The sequence below is a fragment of the Protopterus annectens genome, chromosome 1.part1 (assembly GCF_019279795.1).
Source record: "Protopterus annectens isolate FY-2018-M chromosome 1.part1, PAN1.0, whole genome shotgun sequence".
Taxonomy (NCBI): Eukaryota; Metazoa; Chordata; order Ceratodontiformes; family Protopteridae; genus Protopterus; species Protopterus annectens.
In genome coordinates, this window is record NC_056726.1 from 1337073093 (window position 1) to 1337093873 (window position 20781).

General features: G+C 39.3%; 1 protein-coding gene across 1 annotated transcript in view; it reads left to right on the forward strand.

Moving 5' to 3' along the window:
- The window catches only part of LOC122810257 (microfibrillar-associated protein 2-like), a 1267702-nt gene that overhangs the window by 1021097 nt on the left and 225824 nt on the right, over nucleotides 1-20781 (forward strand). Inside the window, exon 4 of the mRNA XM_044081798.1 lies at nucleotides 13316-13345. Within this exon, the coding sequence (XP_043937733.1) occupies nucleotides 13316-13345 (30 nt within the window). The remainder of the gene's footprint in view (nucleotides 1-13315; nucleotides 13346-20781) is intronic.

Genomic DNA, 20781 nt, shown 5'->3' on the forward strand with positions numbered 1-20781 from the left:
CATGCTCTAGGGACCTAAACCTTGTCACCACAATAAACAGGACATGCTGGAGGGATAGATTCCTGTCCCAGTGACTTCCCATACTCTGGAACAGGCTACCCATCTGTCAAGCAAAGTTCTTCATTAGCACTCTTCAAGAAAAATCTTGATGAGTGGATGGGAAATAGGAAATACACCCTGGGGATCACTTCTGTGTCTCTGCTTGACAGTGGCACAGGAAAATAACTTTCTTGGGTGGCGTAAGCCAAGAAACCTTGTTGGCTAGGCTTACATAGGCCCTTGAGCCGATAGCCTAGTACCTACCTATGAACCTATGAGTGCTCTTGATAAGGGTATGCATTTTAATGTGGTACACCTTGATATGGTTAAGGCAGTCAGTTTGGTAGCATAGGAAGATTTCTTGGATAGGATCATAGGGTCATAGGAGATTACTAGGCTAATGGCTCTGGGACCCTTACAAGACTACCCAAGAGTTTATCCCCAGAAAAGAAACCCCAATCCGCACCTGTCACCTCTGTCAATTAGGGACACAGGTGGAACCCTTGGGACACATTTTTGGTTACTCATCCACTCATCAAGGCTGTGCTTGAAGAGGGTCAGTGACATACTTTGTTTGATGTGTATGGGGAGTCTATTCCAGAGATGGGACAGCCTCTGTGAGACAAATCTGTCTCTCCAGCAGGTTTTGTTAATGTTACATATTAGATTTAAGCCTTTTGATCATGCAAGAAGTTAGACTTACAGATATGGAGCATCTCTAGTAGAGCAGGGTCTGAGACTGCCTTGTAGGCAAGACACAGATCACCTCTGAGCAATCTGTACATTACAGAGTAGAGTGATAGTGATTTGAGTCTGTCCACATAGGACAGGTGTTGGAGGCCATGGAGTCTCTTTGTGAGGTATTTTTGTGGCCTTTCCAGTTGGTGCAGTTGTTTGGAGAGGTACATACCAAACGGGGCATTGCATTCAATTACTGGCCTAATGAGGGAGGAGTACAGAGAAGTAATAAACTCCTTTTTTCTGGATGCAATCCCTTTACTTATGAGATGAAGTAAGTAAAAGGCTTTTCTGACCACTGCCGCTATACGATGGTCAAATTTGAGATTGTTGTCAACTTGTGTAGCCAGGTCTCTCACCACAGATTGTGTGCTTAGGGGGTTGCCATTAATGTGGTAATCAGTAGGGGCTATGTTTTTGCTGAATGGTATGATAATACATTTTTTTGTATTTAACTTAAGGCCATGACTTTGGCACCAACCATTTGTTGCTGTGAGACCCTCTTTAAGTATGTTAGCATCATTTGGAGAGTCAATGACAGCAGGCAACTTACAGTCATCTGCATAATGCTGAATAGCGAAAGCGCTCACCTGGTTCTTCAATAAACTGCAGCTAGTAACTTTTATCCAGAGTTTTGACTGAAGAGTCTTTTTTTGGGATCTTGAACTTACTTGGAGCTGTTTTGACGCTGAATTGGTCTGAAGAGACAAAGAATTTGGTGTTATTTTGAATTTGGACTTATTTTACCTGATATTGTTGCTCTATGGACTGCCTAGGTAACTTCTGCACATAACTTTTTAATTCTCATATGTTTATGGTCTTGTTATCTTTGTGCAGAGGTTTTTATTTCATCGTGGTGTTCAGCATTATTGTTATTTTTCACATTACTCCAAGTTGTGTTAGCTTTTTGATGATGCCCAAGTGGGAAATTGAGTCAAAGGCTTTGGACAAGTCAAGATAAGCTGTATGTACTGACTTTCCCTCATCCAGTGCCTTGGTGACAGTCTCAAAAAAGTCAACCAGGTTCAACAGACAAGATCTGCCCTTCATGAATCCAACCTGGGTGGCGTCAAGTGCTTGGAGATTGCTTATGTCCTTGTTTATAAGGTTGATAATAATAAGCTCCATGGCCTTCCAGATCAGACTTGTCAAGCTAATGGGGTGATAGTTTCCAAGGTCAGTAGTGGCACCACTTTTGTGCAAAAGGATGACAATGGCAGTTCTCCACTCTGCTGGAATGAAGCCTATACTTAGGCTATGGTTGAATAGGATGCACAATGGCGAGGCTAGTTCTTGCTGGAGATGTTGGAGAATACAGCCTGGGATACTATCAGGTCCCATGGAAGTTGTGTTCTTTGCCTTGGATAGGGCCTTTAACACTTGATCTGTGGAGATGTGAGGTGCGGGGCAAGTATCAAGGATGTTGAATGGGCCTTTGGGGGGGGGGGGTGAAGTTTGCTCTGAAACTATCTGCTAGCAGGTTGGCTAAGCCAGCAGGATCAGTGTAAGTGGTGCCATTAAGGCCTAATTTAGAACAAACCTGGGCTTTGCAATGGAGGTTTCTGACATAACTGGGTCCGGGGAAGTAAATAGTGTGGGAAGAAATAGCCAGGGAATTGTGATGGCTAGGCTTGTTTAGACCCTAGGGCCAATAGCCTAGTACTAACCTATGAACTGAAAAAGGCTTTGTGGCTTGTCTTTGTTTCAGAGGCTAGTTTTAATTCATAATTGGCTTTGGAGGTTTTCACTAGTGATCTAATTTGCTTGTTGAGGCTAAGGAGGGAGTTTTTCCAATTGAGAATTTGTGCCTTTTTACCCTTTGACAACAGTTTCTTCCTTTTGTTGTAAAGCCTGTTGATAGGGAATGTCCACCACATAGGTTTGTGTTTCACAGAGAGCAGGTTTTAGCTCTGTTGGATATGGCTGGGTTCATGCAGTTGTACAGGTGCTTGTATACTGCATTGGCATACTGTTCAGCATATTTGTCTGCATCCTCTGAGGGGGATGGTGGTGTGAAGCTACTGATGCCCTCCCTTAGAAGGTTGTAGTCAGTTTTTGAGAAGTTTTCTAGCCTGGTTACAGCTGGGGGTAGGGGTGGGGGGTTAGACAGGATAGACACTTTGAATGAGACAGGCAGATGGTCTGATCTCACCAGGGGAGAACTTACTATGTGGGTGGTGCAGCAGTGACCCATGCTGGTGAGAACCAAGTCTAGAATGCTATCTCCCCTTGTGGGGGATCAGACAAGCTGGTCTAGTGCATTAGAACTGATTAAGTCAAGGAATCGTTGGGTGAGTGCATTAGAGCAGGAATAGTTCACCCAGTTTATGGTGGGATAGTTGAAGTCACCAAGGATCAGGGTGTTAGGGGGTACCTTAATTTGTTCAGTGGATACTTTGGTAAATAGAGATATGCTTCTAGATAGGTTATTAATTAGTTACTCAACAGGAAGTACAGAGTAAGAATAAGTGATATATACTCAGAACCAAGAGTGTCTGCTAGAGTTTTTCCCAAGGGTCAGTTTTAGGTCCATTACTTTTTGGGCTTTTGATGAAAGACTGTCCAATTCCTCAGAAAGCTTGGATTAGTAAGTTTGCTGATGATATGAAAATTGGTTGTGTGGTCACTAATGCAGGAGATCATTTCTTTAAGCAAAATTGTTTGGCTTCACTGGTTAGTTTAGTAGATTATTAAGGTATGAAGTTTAGTGCCAATAAATGTATTGTATTTCATTTTGAGACAAGGAATGTAGCATATCCATATGCATTGGTAATCAAAAATGTAAACCAGCAGGATTGGTTACAGATTTGGTAATTCTGGCTGATTCTCAGATAGGTTATAAGAGTAATACTAGTCAAATAATTAGAAAAGGTTATGGTTTAATTAAAAAAAATAGGATAGGTTCCTGACACAGATACTCCCCAGACTCTGGAATAGATTGCCCATACATGTCAAGCAGAGTGCCTCTTTGGCCCTCTTCAAAAGGAACCTTGACGATTGGATGGGAGAAAGGAAATTCACCCCGAGGATTACGTCAATCACCCTGCTAGACAGGGGTCCAGGGAAGTAAATAGTGTGGGAAGAAATAGCCAGAGAATTGTTATGGCTAGACTTGTATAGGCCCTAGGGCTGATAGCCTAGTACCAACCTATGAACCTATGAACCTATGAAAACTTATTACACTGTTATTCTAGCAGGTACAGACTTATTACAGATACGTACCACTAGTGTACATCCAATAATTGAATATGGTGGATCATTTTGTTCACGTAATATGAAACCACTATAGTTTCTGGAGCATATACAGAAAACACTGACAAGACAAATAAAAGGCTGAGTTTATTCCTCATATTGATAGGCATAAGAACTTATCCCCACATTCTATAGCCTATAGTTTTTTGGGGGTGACAATTCTGAAATATAAATGTTTGCATGATGTTTACTTGTCAGCATTGATTGGAATAGAATTTTTTAGTTATGAATTTCAGGCAAGAAATAACAATCAGCTGGTCAAGCCTGCCTCAGTTAATTCAAGGCTACTTTTTTCATATATGGGCTGGCAGATTATGAAATTCCTTAACTCAATTTATCAGAAGTTTGGATGACTTACATTCCTTGAAGTGCAACTTAGATATCTGGAGTGCAAATTTGAAATTTTCTACAAGTACAGTTATCAAGCAAATTCTTAAATGGCCTAATTAGACTCTGAGTTTGACTTTTAAATCATTGGATCATATGTAAATCAGTACTATCTTCTGTAAATAATATCATCATCTTCTGTAAATTCAACTTCTTTTTAGCAATTCAAAACATGCCAAGAGTGTTTCAATGGAGAATTCTGCTGGATATGTTATAATCATAACAAGTGCTCCTGTTGTTTCATGTTTAGACAAGCTATCTCTAATGTTAAATATTTAAATATTTTGTGTTTATGCCTGTATGTACTTATTTTTTTACTACATTAGCAAATAATAAGACAAAATTATATGCAGTGCTTCTAGCTTTCTTCTCATCTCTCACCTTTATCCTTGTTGATCGTTGATCGTGACATTGCTGAAAGGGACCTTGATTACCAGTTCACTTACTTGCTTAACAAATGAATACATTAAATTATTCTAATGAAAGTTGTGGAAAAAGCTTTTAATTCCAACTGTGGAACATGCATGAAAGTAAGTCATTAGAATCACTACTAGTACTACATGGTGGCATTAACTAGGATAGATCACTGCCATACTCAAAGGTAATAAATAATTGTGATCACAACTACCGCTATTAAACAGTAACACTGATTAGTGCTGTTCATGTCTACTGCAGAAACAGTGCAATAACTAGTAGATATCACTGCACTAAACTGTAACCTAGCTAGTAGAGATCAGTACTACTGCTACATAGTATTGTTAACTAGCACTACTATAAAGTGACACTAACTAGAAGAGATCACTACTGCTCTTACACAGTGACACTAACTAGTAGACAGCACAAGAGTCCCTGAATGATAAGCTTACAGGAACAATATTACTTTACCTTAGGCAAAGGAGAGTAGTTCCTTCATAAATATAGATTTTTATTATTGAAAACAAAGTTTAAAAAAAAAAAAAAAAAAAATATATATATATATATATATATATATATATATATATATAGGGTCTATATTATGAGATTGACATGTTAAAATGTCGACTCTCAGTTGTTTGACACGAAAATGTCGAACTCCAACTCTCCCAAATGGCCAAATCACTGATTTACAGCGAAGCCCCCCACTTAAACATGTTTGCTTTTGTGTGGCGTTGGTGTTTGGCCAACCGATTTCTTTCTTTTGGAAAGAAATCGGTGATTTGGCCATTCGGGAGAGTTGGAGTTCGACATTTTCGTGTTGAATAACTGAGAGTCGACATTTTAACATGTCGATCTCATAATATATATATATATATATATATATATATATATATATATACATACATATATATATATATATATATATATATATATATATATAAGTCACTGATCAAAACCTGTTTATTATAGGTTCATAGGTTCATAGTATGTTACTAGACTATTGACCTGAGGGTCTTTTCAAGCCTAGCCATTAAATCCCAGTATAATACTAGATAAGAAATATCTATATGCAAGGTTTTTCTAGCAAGGACTACCCACGTCCAGGAGAGAGCTGGAGCAATCCCTGGCAGAAATTTACAGTTTCTCATCCAGTCATCCAGGTTGGACTTAAACAGGGTCATGGAGGTATTCTGATTGATATGGATTGGAAGCCTACTTCATAGAGAGGAGTTGCAGCCTCTGAAAGATGAATCTGTCTCTTCAGCAGGTCCTGTTTATGTCACAGGCTAGATTGAGATCCCTGGAACAGGTAACTCTAGTCTCATTTGACTTATGGATGTGCAGCATTTCCATTAGATTTGGGTCAGAGATAGCCCTGTAAACCAGACATAAGTCATCTCTCTCAGTAGTCTATATGCTACTGAGTACAGTGACAGTGACTTCAGTCTGTCCATATAAGACATGTGCTGAAGACCCTGAATTTTCTTAGTTATAAATCACTGAGGTCTCTCAGGTTGCCACAGGTGTCTGGTATGGTACATACCAAAAGGAGCATTATATTCAATAATTGGCCTATGAGTGGTGAGTACAGGGAGTTATAAGCTCTCTTGCTCTTGAGGCAATGCCTTTGGTAATCAGATAGGTGATGTAGAATGTCTTTCTCACCACAGTAGGCACATGGTGGTCAAAGTTGTGGTCACAGTCAACTTGTGTTCCCAGGTCTCTCACTACTGAATTGGTACTTAGGGTATAATTGTTTATTTTATAATCAGCAAAGACATTATTTTTACTGAAGGGAATGATGATGCATTTTTTAACATTTAGTTTAAGACCATGGCTTTGGCACCAGTCACTGGTCTGTGTAAGTACTTTTTGAAGTATGCTGACATTACCAGGGGATTCAATGACAGCACCTAAATTGCAGTCATCCGCAAACTTGGTTAAGCACAGCCCCTACACTTTGGCCTGGACTTCTGAGAAGTACATGCCAAACAAGAGGGGGCCCAGCATTGACTCTTGTGGGACCCCACTGGAGACAGGTCTGCCGGTACAGGTAAAGTCTCCATCTCTGACTGAATGTTGTCAATCTTTGAGTCAGTTTGCAATCAACCTGACAACATATGGGTTGATATTCAACTGGATTAGTTTGTCATTGATGCCAGAATGTGGATAGTGTCAAAGGTCTTGGCCATGTCAAGATACGTGGTGTGCACAGCTTTGCCCTCATCTATGGCTCTGGTCATGATCTTGAAGAAGTCCACCAAGTTTAGCAGGCATGACCTGCCCTTGACAAAAATGAACTGGAATGGATCCAGGGTTTGGAGGCTACTTATATCCTTATTTATGTGGTTCATGATGATCCATTCCATTGCCTTACAGATGAGGCTGGTTAAACTTATGGGTCTATGGTTACTATAGTTACCCAGGTCTGTTGATAAGCTACCCTTGTGGAGTCGCTGTTTTACATTCAGTGGGGACAAAGCCAGTTCTCAGGCTGTGATTGAACAGAGTGCCTAATGGACAAGTTAGCTGTTGTTTTAGAACATTAAGAACACAGCCCATAATACCATCTGGTCCCATGGAGGCTGTTTTCTTAGCCTTGGAGAGAGCATTGATGACTTGCTCTTTGGAGATGCAAAGAGGAGGAAATGATGGAAACATGGTTTGTGGAATGCTTGGGGGGATAGGCGGGTAAAACTTTCACCAAACATGTCTACTAGCAGGTTTGCAATTTCCACAGGGTCAGTATGTGCATAATGTGATCCACAATTAGTTCAGCACACATCAAAGTCCTACCTTTTAGGTTGCAGACAAAGCTGAAGAAAGCCTTATGGTTATCCTTGGCTATGATTGCTAATTTTTTTCTTATAGTTGTTCTTTAAAGAATTTATGAGTTGTCTTATTTATTTCTTTAGGCCGAGGAGGGTGCTGTTTCAGTTCTGAGATCTCACTTTTGTATTTTTAGACAGCAGCTTCTTTCACTTATTGTATAATTTATTAATGCTAGACATCCACCAGGATGGTTTGTTATTTCTTGAGTTTCTTGCTTTAATCCTATCCAGCACAGCTGTGTCAATACATTTGTGTAGATCTTTATACAGGGCATCAGTGAATATCTTAGTATAGCCGTCAATGCCATCTGTGGAAACTGGAGCTTGGAAGTCAATTATACCTTCCCTTAGGAGAGTATAGTTACCTTTGGTGAAGTTTTTTAGCTTGACTTCTTTGGGAAGTTCTGGTGCTATTGCTACTTCAAAAATGACTGATTTATGGTTGGATTTAACAAGTGTGGACCCCATACTTGAGACATTACATTGGTCACTCATACTGGTGAGGACCAGGTCTATAATATTGGAGCCCCTTTTGGGGTGGTGCACTCTTTGTTACAGGGTATTTGAGTTAACAAAATCCAGGAAAATTTGTGCGAGTGAGTTTGGGCTCATATAAGTTTCCCAATTAATGGAAGGATAGTTGAAGTTACCCATAACTAGGGTGTTAGATTGTACCTTAATTGTCCCAAGTAAGTCTAAATAAGCTGTGTGGGCATCTTGGTTCATGGAAGGGGACCTGTAACTGATGATGACCTGAAGGGGGATGTTACTCATGGTAATTTGGACTTAGAGTAGCTCCATAGAGTTTTCTTGTCTAACCAGTCTAGAAGTGTAATTATCTTTAATAAAGATAGATACTGTACTTCACCTCCTTTGGCTCTCGCACCTTCAATTTGCAGTCTGAAAGTGTGGAAGGCATTGTAGCCTTGCAAGGCCAGTGTACTTTCTGCAGCCTTGAGCCAGGTTTTTGTGACTGCACACACATCAATATCTTCCAGGGAGATGAGTGCTTTCAGAGAGTGCAGTTTCTGATTTAAAGTCCTAGTGTTTAGCAGCATGACCCTTAATTTCTTTGTGTTCGATATTTTCACATCGGGAATTTTGTCGTTGTGACCTTGCCTAAAAAAGGCATTATGGGGGAAGCAAGTGCATTAGCCAGCAACCGAATGCCTAGAGGTGCCAGGTGAAGACCATCTCTGGCAAAGCAGCATGGTCTGTCCACCATGTCATCACAGGCTGACAGGAACTGGATCCCCTTAAAATGACACCAGAAACTAAGCTAGTTATTGAAGTCAATCATTTTCTGTTTCTATTGCAGTATCATCCTAGGTGAGGGTAAAATGCTGCTCAAAGCTAGGGACATACCTACCTGGGACACATATTCAGAGAGCTCAGTCATGTCTCTCTTCGTGTAATCTAGAAAGGTACATCTCAAGTCATTCACACCAGCATGAAGTATGACAGAGTAATAACAGTGCTTGTTGTTGAGAGACTTGTGTGCATGTGTAATTTGGTGAATCATTGCACCACACAGGCAGCTGACCGTAACCTTCTCCTTGTTCAACCTGGTGAGTGGGGTGTATATAGGTGTCACCATAGAGTCACCTATAACTAAAACATGTAGAATAGTTGTGCATTGCCTTAGTGGCTTATCTGGTGAGACACAGGTGCTAGTATTTTATGTGTATTGGGTGCTTTGGGTGTTGAGTTAGGTGTAGCATGTTTGTGCTTTGGAGGTCTCTGGTGCTTAGGTAGGTTTCTGGAGAGTCCCTCTGCATATGAAAGTTTATGTATTAGGTGTATAGTATGAACAGGAATTGTGATGTGTAAGCTGACAACCTGTTTAGTGCTGCTGTTCTGGGCATGAGAGAGCAGTAATTCCAGATTCTTAGTCTAGGAACATCTCTCATAAAAGGGTCTATATTATAACCTCGAACAATTAAAAGAGCGAATGCTCTTTAATCAACCTCTTAAAATCGAAAGCACTAAATCCTGAACACACGGAACATCAATTTTTTTTTTTCCCCAGGGAAAAAAACTGCTGCTCTGCAAAAAAAAAAAAAAAATCCAAACACGAAATAAAGTGGAGGGCTACACCCCTCATCACACAGCCTGATGTGGGGGGCTGTGCACCCCCTACTTAAATATACTAACTCCAAGATCGCACCACGGTGGAGGAAATGGCAAAGTCCCAAAAATGGCCCAGTCATTTTTTTTCCTGGGAAACAAATCGTTGTTCCATGTGTTCGGGATTTAGTGCTTTCAATTTTAAGGGGTCAATTAAAAAGAGTGTTCACTCTTTTAATAGTTCGAGGTTATAATATAGACTCTCTCACAAATTGTACTTGAGTGATTTAGGAGTTAGGGGTTGTCAGTGTACATGAGGCAGTTGCTACACTGCCTCAAAAAACCCACGTCCACCAGACTGGCAGGGCAGAAGAGATATGAATGCCAAGCAATTCACCTGGAGAGTGAAGCTGAAGATGTGAATCTTGACATCCATGGGTAGAACACATAACTAAGGGTTATGATTGGAGACCCAATCATAATTTTTTGTAGTGCATGGAGATTTTTATGATTCATTGAAAATTAGTTCCAGGGAAAAAAAATGTAAGTTTTTTGTTTACTTTCAAAGCCACAAAGCACTTACTGAGTACTGTCAGAAAACAGTGCCTCACAGTCTATGTTTAGACTTACTTTGCCATGCCTCTCAAATACACAGATTTTCACAAAATGTACAGATTTTTGCATCATATGTTTGATCTGTTCCTCATAAAAATCTTTGGTTTTCAGACAAATCACTGAGGAATGAAGTCACTAAATAATGACATATATTTTAGTTTTAGACTTGAGTCCTTCAGAAAATGCAGGTGAACTCACATCCTGCTACTTTTCAAGATTATAAGATGTCTTTTGCTGGTCAGTATTAGCAGATCTCACTGCCTAGCATGAGACCCATTGTTAACAGGTTAAGCATGGGGTGATTAACATTTGTTAAGATCTGGTCTTGTGCTATAGCAGCGCTTAACTGACTTGTCTTTTTCTGAATATAAGAGCATAATCACCAATACTCCATGCACTACAAAGAAGCTATTGTTCACATAACCTAAAACAATGACATAATACCAAGGTATTGCAGTATAAAAGAAAAATAGGTTTTGGAATATATCAACATTTAGTTAAGAACAACAAACCTGTCTACAATATTTAAGTTTCCCTTTCTTAAATATAGATTAGGAGTACTTGCCTGCACAATGGTCTGCAGACTTTCACATCTGCTTTACTGCAATTCCCTCAGAAGGGTGTGATAGTCCTGCACTGTCTTTTGAACACTGTGGCCTCCAGCACAAGTTTATGGTCTTTAAATATTTCACCTAACCCACTAATTCCACAGTGGACATAAAATCTATTCAGGTCACAATTTAAAACTTTGGTGGAAGCCTACAGTAGATCATCCTACACTACCTTCTTTTCTGACCATAAAAATAGCAACGTTCTCGAGCTCAGTGCAGATGGCGTAGTTGTTATCACTTAGTCCATTTCTCTTAAAAGCTCATTTTTTCTGTCATTTTGTTGTATTTATTTATTTATTATTTTATTTGCAATTTGATTACCGGGGAGGTCCACTGGGCCGAACTATACTTTAGGAAAATCTTGCCCAGAGAGCAAGCACTTACTATACTGTCTGTCCGCTGTTTGTATCACCTAAAGTTATGGATTCCATTTATGTATTAATGAATGTAAATTGTATTTGTAGTAAGACTTGCTTTTAATATCTGCATTTATTGACTAGTAACAAATTACTCAGCCTATTTTGCATGGATATATAACATATGTAGAAGCTATCAGTTAATTCTACAAACACTAGATGCTACTCTGCATAGGCATTTCATTAATTCTGAATTCCTTTTCTCTGCTTATCTTAGTTTTGAAGTCTGCAAGCTTAATTTGTTTGTTTAATAGTTATATATTCTTATTCTTGATCAGCTTCATAGGTTCATAGGTAGGTTCTAGGCTATTGGCCCTAGGGCCTATATAAGCCTAGCCAAAAAGGCACCCTGGCTTTCCCCATCCAAGAAAATTATGTTTGTGTTAACCTGTGTTACCCTATATTTTACCTGACTTTGATGTGGACCATTTTGTAGGTGGGTTGTCCATGAAAATGTACCAATATGTTGTAGACTACCTACCTGCTCACAGCTTATACATAACATATGAAGCAGATTTGAAAGTAGGCCTAGGAAGGAGACTCAACTAAATGCCCAGGCTAACTAGTTAGCAGAGAATGTATAATATTTATAGTCTTTTCAGATGAAACAACCAGTTATTTAGGACACACCATGCACCAGGTAAGATCAGTGAGAAGCAGAGTTATTGTAGTGATTGGGAATTGTACTAGACTATATCCAGCTATTTGTTTACCAGGGACATTACATTAAAGGGATTCTGGACAATCATGGTTTAGGAATGATATGTAGATACACCAACTCATTAACTTTGCATACAGGAATGTCATAGTATAGAAATCATGCCTGTTTCATTCAGTAATTGTTTACAAAGCAGTTAATTAGGACAGTGGCTGGCATATGAATGCATTTTTTATGGTTTAACTTCAAGAGCCACTTGACAGATTATATCCAGATGGTAGGACGAAACACATTTGTTATGTTATGAAATCCAGCTGTGTCTGGGTTGATAACAACTGTTCCACATCTCAGCTGACTGCATTCAGGCATAACCAGGGTCACACAAATAATACATATAAGAACAGGATAATATCATGGAAAAACCTGCTAGTGAATATGCACACATGTTACCTTATGGCATTACATATTGCACAGATAGAAGAGAATGAATAAACAAAAGAGAAATTGTTTTGGCATAACAGAAAACAATGCCTTTGTAAAAGGTAAACCACAGAGCATGGAAAATTAAGAAATTCTTTTGTTTCTTTTTGCGATTGTTTTTCAGTATTACAGATAAGTAACTGATGTCCCTTACACTAAGAAATACTTATAATTCTTGCTAGAGAGCATTAGAACTTCATGGTGCTGAACACGGTCAGTAAGCAGTTTAACATTTTCACTGATGTATTTGGACAGTGCAGTGATTCAGTGGTGCAGGGGGTTGTGTTGTTGCCTCACAGTAAGAGGTTCTCCTCTTTAATTCTTGGCTGGGGTGCCCTTTGTGTGAAGTCTGCATGTCCTCCCTGCATTTGTGTGACTTGCCTGTGGGTGCTCTGGTTTCCTCCCACATTACAAAGACATGCGCCTGGAGCATTTCTGCTGGGCCTCCACTGAAAATTGGCTCATTCCAAGTTGGACTTCCCTGGTAAATAAATAAAATAAATATGTTTGAAAACTCCTGATTCACAACTGGCTGCAATGGTTTGGCAACTCTAGCATTAATAGGTACTCTGCTGACCAAAGGGCCATAGTTAGATAGACCCCATTGTCTATACTTATTTCTCCAAAGTAAGTGAATTCATCAGAAAAGTACAAGTTAACAAGTCCATGGATATTGTCTTTCTGTAACAAAATGAGTCTGTAGCTAATATTTAAAATAATCCATAAATGTGTTATGCTCTTATATGTGATTCAAAACAGATACACTGAATAAGTACACGTTTCATATTTTCTTTTTTATTGCAGGTGATGATGACCCCAATGGAGAGATAGATGGTAAGCAATCCTCAAAACTTCTATCTTCTTTTTTTGCAGTGACTTACTAAATGAACCTAGAAGTATTACATTAATTCAGTAATGTATTAAAGTTTCTTGTCACCCAACATCCTTTATATTTTTCCAATAACTCACTACATCTGTTTTATGGCTGTAACTTGCACTCATGATGTCATCGTGGATTTGATTCCATGACATTCTCAAGCAGCATATTCCAAACATTTAAAAACCCATCTTTAAAAAAATCTGCCTTATATTCCCTCTGAGTCATATCTTCTCTCTCATCTTGTGCATACTTGTTCTTATAGTCTTAAATATCATCTTGTCTGAAAGATGCTGTCATTTAGGTTTATTCCTTTGATGTATTTAAATGCTTTTAGCATGCTCCTTTGTGGTACCTTTATTATGAACCTGATCGACTTCTTTGAGGCAGTCACCAAAGCCGTAGATGAGGGTAAGGTGGTTCACACAGCCTATCTTGACATCACCAAGGCTTTCAACACCATCCCCCATTCCGGAATTATAGCTAAACTCACTAAACTAGGTAGAAATCCCTACATCACAAGATGGGTTGCCAACTGGCTCACTGACAGAACCCACACTGTAAAAGATGCACACTCCAAATCTGACCTCAAACCAGTGACAAGTGGAGTACCACAGGGTTCAGTTCTGGGACCTCTCCTGTTTGGTATCTACTTCTCTGAAGTACAGGCTAACACAGAAGGCCTCTGGCTAATGAAGTTCGCAGATGACTGCAAACTAGGAACCATAGTCGAGTTCCCAAATGATGTGGAAATCCTACAGAAGGGCCTCACTGAGACAGATGCCTGGTGTCAGAGCCATGGCCTCAAGCTCAGTGCCAAAAAGTGCATTGTCATCCCCTTTGGTAAAAACTCTGTACCCATGAACTACTACATAGACAGCAATCTACTTAACACTGAATGTGTGATAAGAGACCTTGGGACCCATGTAGACAGTAGTCTGTCCTTTGATTGTAACATCGCCACAGGAGTCAGGAAGTCCTACTATGTGGCACACCACATCATAAAAGGGTTCTTATCCAGGAAAAACGAGGTCATTGTTCTCCTCTACTCAACACTCATTAGACCCATTATAGAGTACAACGCCCCTTTTGGAATGTACCTCACAAGACATCTGCAGCAGCTGGAAAGGCCACAGAAGTACCTCACAAAGAGGATTACTGGCCTCAAACAGATGCCCTACACTGACCGTCTCGAAAAACTCCAGCTTTACTCCATAGCGTATCACCTGCTCCAAGGTGATCTCTGCTTAACATATAAAGCTATGTCAAACCTAGAGCTGTTGGACATGTTACACCTAAAGAAATCCCAATCCCTCCGAGCTACATGCTCTAGGGACCTAAACCTTGTCACCACAATAAACAGGACATGCTGGAGGGATAGATTCCTGTTCCAGAGACTTCCCATACTCTGGAAAAGGCTACCCATCTATGTCAAGCAAAGTTCTATATTTAGCACTCTTCAAGAAAAATCTTGATGAGTGGATGGGAAATAGGAAATACACCCCAGGGATCACTTCTGTGTCTCTGCTTGACAGTGGCACAGGAAAATAACTTTCTTGGGTGGCATAAGCCAAGGAACCTTGTTGGCTAGGCCTATGTAGGCCCTCGGGCCGATGGCCTAGTACCTACCTATGAACCTATAATGTATAACAGACACAAATTATTTTCTGTAATGCTTCAGCATAGCTGTCCATTTCTACCTACAATGTTAAGGACAAAGCAACAAACAGGGAAAAGATCCCATATTATGGACACTTTTCAAATGCTGGTACCATTAACTTAGAATGTCTGAAAATAATTTCCAGTTTTGGGAGGGATTGAACAAAAGTTTAAGAGAAAGTTAGAAGCTTTCATCCAAAGTTTGGACAGTTGAAAGGTATGAACGGCCTTCACCCTGATTCATGCTTTAATAGAATTATACTCAGTGGAACTGCTTACAGAATATCATGTGGGCCTGTTTATATAGCACTTTACATTTGTTCTTGTCATCTTCTGGTGTACATGTGGAAAAACATCCCTATTACTATCAGTATCTATATATACTGATATACATGTCAGACGTCTCACAGTTTTATTAAGTGCCTCCTCTCATTGATGCAACCCATCTTGTTCATCTAACATAACTAATAAGATTTAGTTCAGCTTTTTTGTTTTTCTTACCGATTCATATTCTGTTGTATAGTCTTCTTTTTGCTTATATAATCCAAGTGCAGTCAGACAGCTGACATGAGAACATGTAGCCCGACTTCTAACTGCATGAGTTTTATGCTCCTCATATCAAGCCATGCATGGTGTTGTACCATCTGCAACAATAAAAATGCTGCCATGTGGTCTTGCTACAGTTTTTATTAAATATGAAGCTGAATAAACTGCTCCAAGTTTGCAGTATACTGTTTGGAATTTCCATTTGTTCATCATTTATGTCATTCATGACAAATATTCCAGGAATGAAATCTTGCAGCAAATCATTTGCAACTTTGATGTTTTCATTAGTAGCATTTATTGGGTCTATATCAAAACTTTGAAACTTCAAAAGAGTGAAAGCTCTTACGTCGACACCAAATAACTGAAACCACACAATGCTGAACGTACAGAACAGCGTAAAAAATAAATAAATCGACAGACAAAATAAACTGGGGGGCTTCACACCCCCCATTGTGGGGGGGTTCTGCCTCCACACCTCCCTTCTGAGATTGCACCACAGTGGAGGAAAAGGCAAAGTCCTGGCAATGGCCCAGCGATTTTTTTCCCTGGGAAAAAAAATCGCTGTTCCAGCCATTCGACATTCTGTGGTTTAGCTGATTTTCAGTCGATATAAGAGCATTCGCGCTTTTGAACTTTCTACTTCCTAATATAGGCCCACATTTATTATTTTTATGACCAGTAAGCATTTAATAATTCATTCATTCTCAACTTTTTTTTTTCACTTTTATAGCCAAAGAGTTCCAATAGTCTGTTTTTTCTATATTACAAGGGGAGGTAAAATTATGTGATGTGATACTAAGCAGAGCCTTTGCAAAATCAGGGTAACCTGTCTCTGAAATTCTTCATTATATCCTTTTCAAAGAGACTGAAACAACAATGTTGTTTAGATATCAAAACGTGAAAAATGTAGACCTGCAGAAATAAGGAGTTTTAAAACTGTTGGTATAAACACATGTAGATGAAGTAAAACAGAATTGCACTACAAAGGAATTTGCTACTACCATTTCCTGTTGATGTCAGGAGATATGGTGCTTATTGAAGAACCTGAGCACTACATAATTGTGTCATAAACAGGTAAAGTAACAAAAATGTGGCCGACAGCTTAGACTAACGGCATACAATGATATCATTTAGGTTTAGTACCTCAGTATCTTCTTTCTAGATCATTGGTATGCTATAGCATTGGTACCAACATGTGAACATACGAAATTTCTGCAAGCCCAGTACACAATACCAGTTCACTTGTATAGCTAGTACTAACAGCCTCATTTTCATTTTATAAAAATATACTCAGATATCTGAATTTGCAGCAACTAATTCCTCAGAATTACAACTACAAACATACAAAAAATTATCTCTGTGCTTGACTATTTTATTCTCAGTATGTGAAATTTATGTTACGACTATTAAGATCCTGAAGCTAAATATTCACAGAAAGTGCTACTGCAACTAAAAATAACAACTCATGAAATTATTTCCAAACTGTTATGCCCAAGTTATCCCTGGATACAAATTTCAGGATGTAGGTATGTTTTTAAGTAATGTACTTTAATTTACTGCAGGGGAAGCTGTACATTTGGTATGCGAAACTACACTACTCATAAAGATAATGGATGATTCAAATTCATCAATAGATACACTCCCATTTACGTGGGTCAAATCACTACAAAAGTTCTTTCTAGCAGGAAGACAAGGCCCCCATATCCTTACTTTACTTATATAGACTAACTCCATTGCCTCACAACACCAGGGAAAGGAAAACAAAACACCTAGTTAGGGTGTTACATGGTTTACAAACCACAATCACACAGTACAACAGACCACTGTTTAAAAACTATTCAGGGGGTTAAGATTCAATGATTTGAGGAACCCACCATCTTTGCAGGCGGTTTTCATTTGACTATTCATAGATTACAATATGCACAAGGCAAAATAATGCTTCCAAGTTATGAAAGGGATTATGATTTACATAATGATTAGGAAGTATCACAATGCAGATTACATTTGTGGTATTTTTGACTTTTTAATTTTTTTATTTCATTTCTGCCCCACCACTCTTTCATGCAGTATGAGTCCATTAATTCTTTTTTCTTCCTGTGAAACATAGACATGAGAAGAGGGGAAATGAAATCCAAGCATCAAGGTGATCATGCAACAACAAATTACGAGTTTTTATATGCACGTAACAGCCTTTAATGTCTGAAAAACATGATGTACAGCCCATGTCCATTATGCTGCGCCCAGTGTGTGGGGGGAAGGGGCAAATATCCTCACACCTCTGATTATAAGCTAGAGTGCAATGCATATTTTAACAGGCCTGTACCACCGAATCAGGCCTCAAGTTCTACACTTCTGGGACTGCCCACAGTTGGTTCTTTTGTAGCTAGACTCCATTATTACCCCTTCCAGTGGGTAGCTATATCAGCTTTGGTCACTCATTTCTATCACTTCCTGGCTTATTACATCATTATCCAAGTGTAAACTTAAACCAAGATCACCTGGACCATAACCAAGGATACAACTTCTAAGCCCTAGAGCTACTCACATAGGTATTGACATTTTTGAGACTTTCTGGTATAATATTATATTTTTCTAACTTTCATTAATAGATCCTTGTCTTACTGTGCTGTGCTGTTTTCTGAACTTTTTTCTACTATCAGTCGGTAAGTGCATAATATTCTAAAACAGTATGAGTCAGTCATAAAAACATAAAAAAAAAATATCCCAGCTAAATGGGCGTCACATCAGTCAATGTCATGGATCAGTCAGGCAAGAACCCTACAAAGACTGCTAAAGCTGCCTAATAAATACATTACACACATGTATCTTTATAGAATAAAAGATTTGTATTACTGGATGCTCTATTACATTAAAAGAGTATGCTCTATATAGAAATGTTGTTTTAAGGAATGCAATTTTCTCGTAAATTCTTGAAATAATACTTTAAAGACATAAATCTAATTGCATATTTCACATCCGTAAATATAATATATAAAATGTGTTAATTTACCATTTAAATGTTTGCATGACAGAGTAGTCAAACACCCTTTATCATCTATATTGAACATCTTGATAAAATTTATTACATTTTCTTAGTATGTACTATATGTTCTTGCATAATGACATCAAAGACTGAGTTATTTCCCTAGCATTTTCACAGCAGTATAATTCCAAAATTCCTAGGGAATATATAAGAATAAATTAATGACAGTCAGTAACTTTAAGTGCAGAAAAAAAAAATCTACATCTCCTGAAAACTGAGTATAAACTGTTTATGGTCTATAGTCATTTACTTTATCATAGTCATATATATACACACTGATGTATATGCATGCTCAGGGTATTACATAAAATCCACATCAACCTTTTTGTGTTTATTCCAGTATTCTGGTTTAGTATAAAATAAAAACCATAGTACCCTGATCTGCACTCAAATGAAAAGCATTCTATAACTATGTCAAGAATCTAAATGGCAATGCTCAGATCTGCTCTGAGCTAAAACAGAATGGCATTAAATATACTGATCTGAAGGATATTGCCAATATACTGGCAGATCGATTCAGTGCCAACTTCACCCCCCACTCACCTACTAAATGGCCCATCAAAATACCGGAAGATTGCCAAATTCCAGTAATAACGGCCACACAGGTACAAAACGCACTCTCTAAAGCCAAGAATACAGCATCCATGGGACCAGATGACATCCCAGGCTGTGTACTACATGAACTACAATATGAACTGGCACCTCACCTAAGTGTCATGTTTAATCATAGCCTCACCTCAGGTTTCGTGCCCACTGAGTGGCGCAGAGTTACAGTTATCCCACTCCACAAGGGGGGATCCACCTTGGATCCCGGAAACTACCGTCCCATCAGTCTGACAAGCCTTATCTGCAAGGCCATGGAGATTATTATCATGGAACTTATAAACAAAGACATTGGCAACCTTCAAACACTGGGCCCCACCCAGTTTGGGTTTGTGAAGGTTCGCTCTTGTCTCCTGAACCTGATTGACTTCTTTGAATCAGTCTCCAGAGCCATGGACAAGGGTAAGGTGGTCCACACAGCCTATCTAGACCTTGCCAAGGCCTTTGACACCATCCCCCACTCTGGAATCATAGATAAACTTAGTAAGTTGGGCATTAATCCCTATGTCACCCAATGGGTTGCTAAATGGCTTACTGATAGAACCCACACTGTAAAAGTAGCCGACTCCAAATCCAGCTCCAGACAAGTGACAAGTGGAGTACCTCAGGGTTCAGTCCTGGGGCCGCTCTTGTTTGGCATCTACTTCTCTGAAGTACAGGTCAACACTAAGGGACTCTGGCTAACAAATTTTGCAGATGACTGCAAACTGGGAGCCATTATTGAATCCCCAAATGATGTGGATACTCTACAAAAGGGCCTTACAGAAACAAATGCTTGGTGCCAGAGCCATGGGCTCAAGCTCAATGCCAAGAAATGTATTGTTATCCCCTTTGGGAAAAAACATGTATCCATGAGTTACCATATAGGTGGCAGTACACTAAACACAGAAAGTGTGATAAGAGACTCAGGGACACAGGTGGACAGTGGTCTCACCTTCAATAACCACATCGCCACAACAGTCAGGAAATCCTTCTATGTGGCACACCTCATCACGAAGGGCTTTTCATCCAGAAAAAAGGAGGTCATTGTCCCACTGTACTCATCCCTCATTAGACCCATTATAGAATACAATGCCCCATTTGGTATGTACCTCTCAAGACATCTGCTACAACTGGAAAGGCCTCAGAAATACCTCACTAAAAGAATCACAGGCCTAAAGCAGATGCCCTACGCTGACCGACTTAAAAAACTCCAGCTATACTCTGTCGCATATCGTTTACTCAGAGGCGATCTCTGCTTAACATACAAGGCCATGTCAAACCCAGAGCTGTTGGACATGCTACACTTAAAGAAATCCCAATCCCTCAGAGCTACACGCTCCAGGGATCTAAACCTTGTCATCACAATAAACAAAACATGCTGGAGGGATAGGTTCCTGACCCTGAGACTCCCCAGACTCTGGAATAGATTGCCCATACATGTCAAGCAGAGTGCCTCTTTGGACCTCTTCAAGAGGAACCTTGATGATTGGATGGGAGAAAGGAAATTCACCCCAGGGATCACGTCAGTCGCCCTGCTAGACAGGGGTCCAGGAAAGTAAA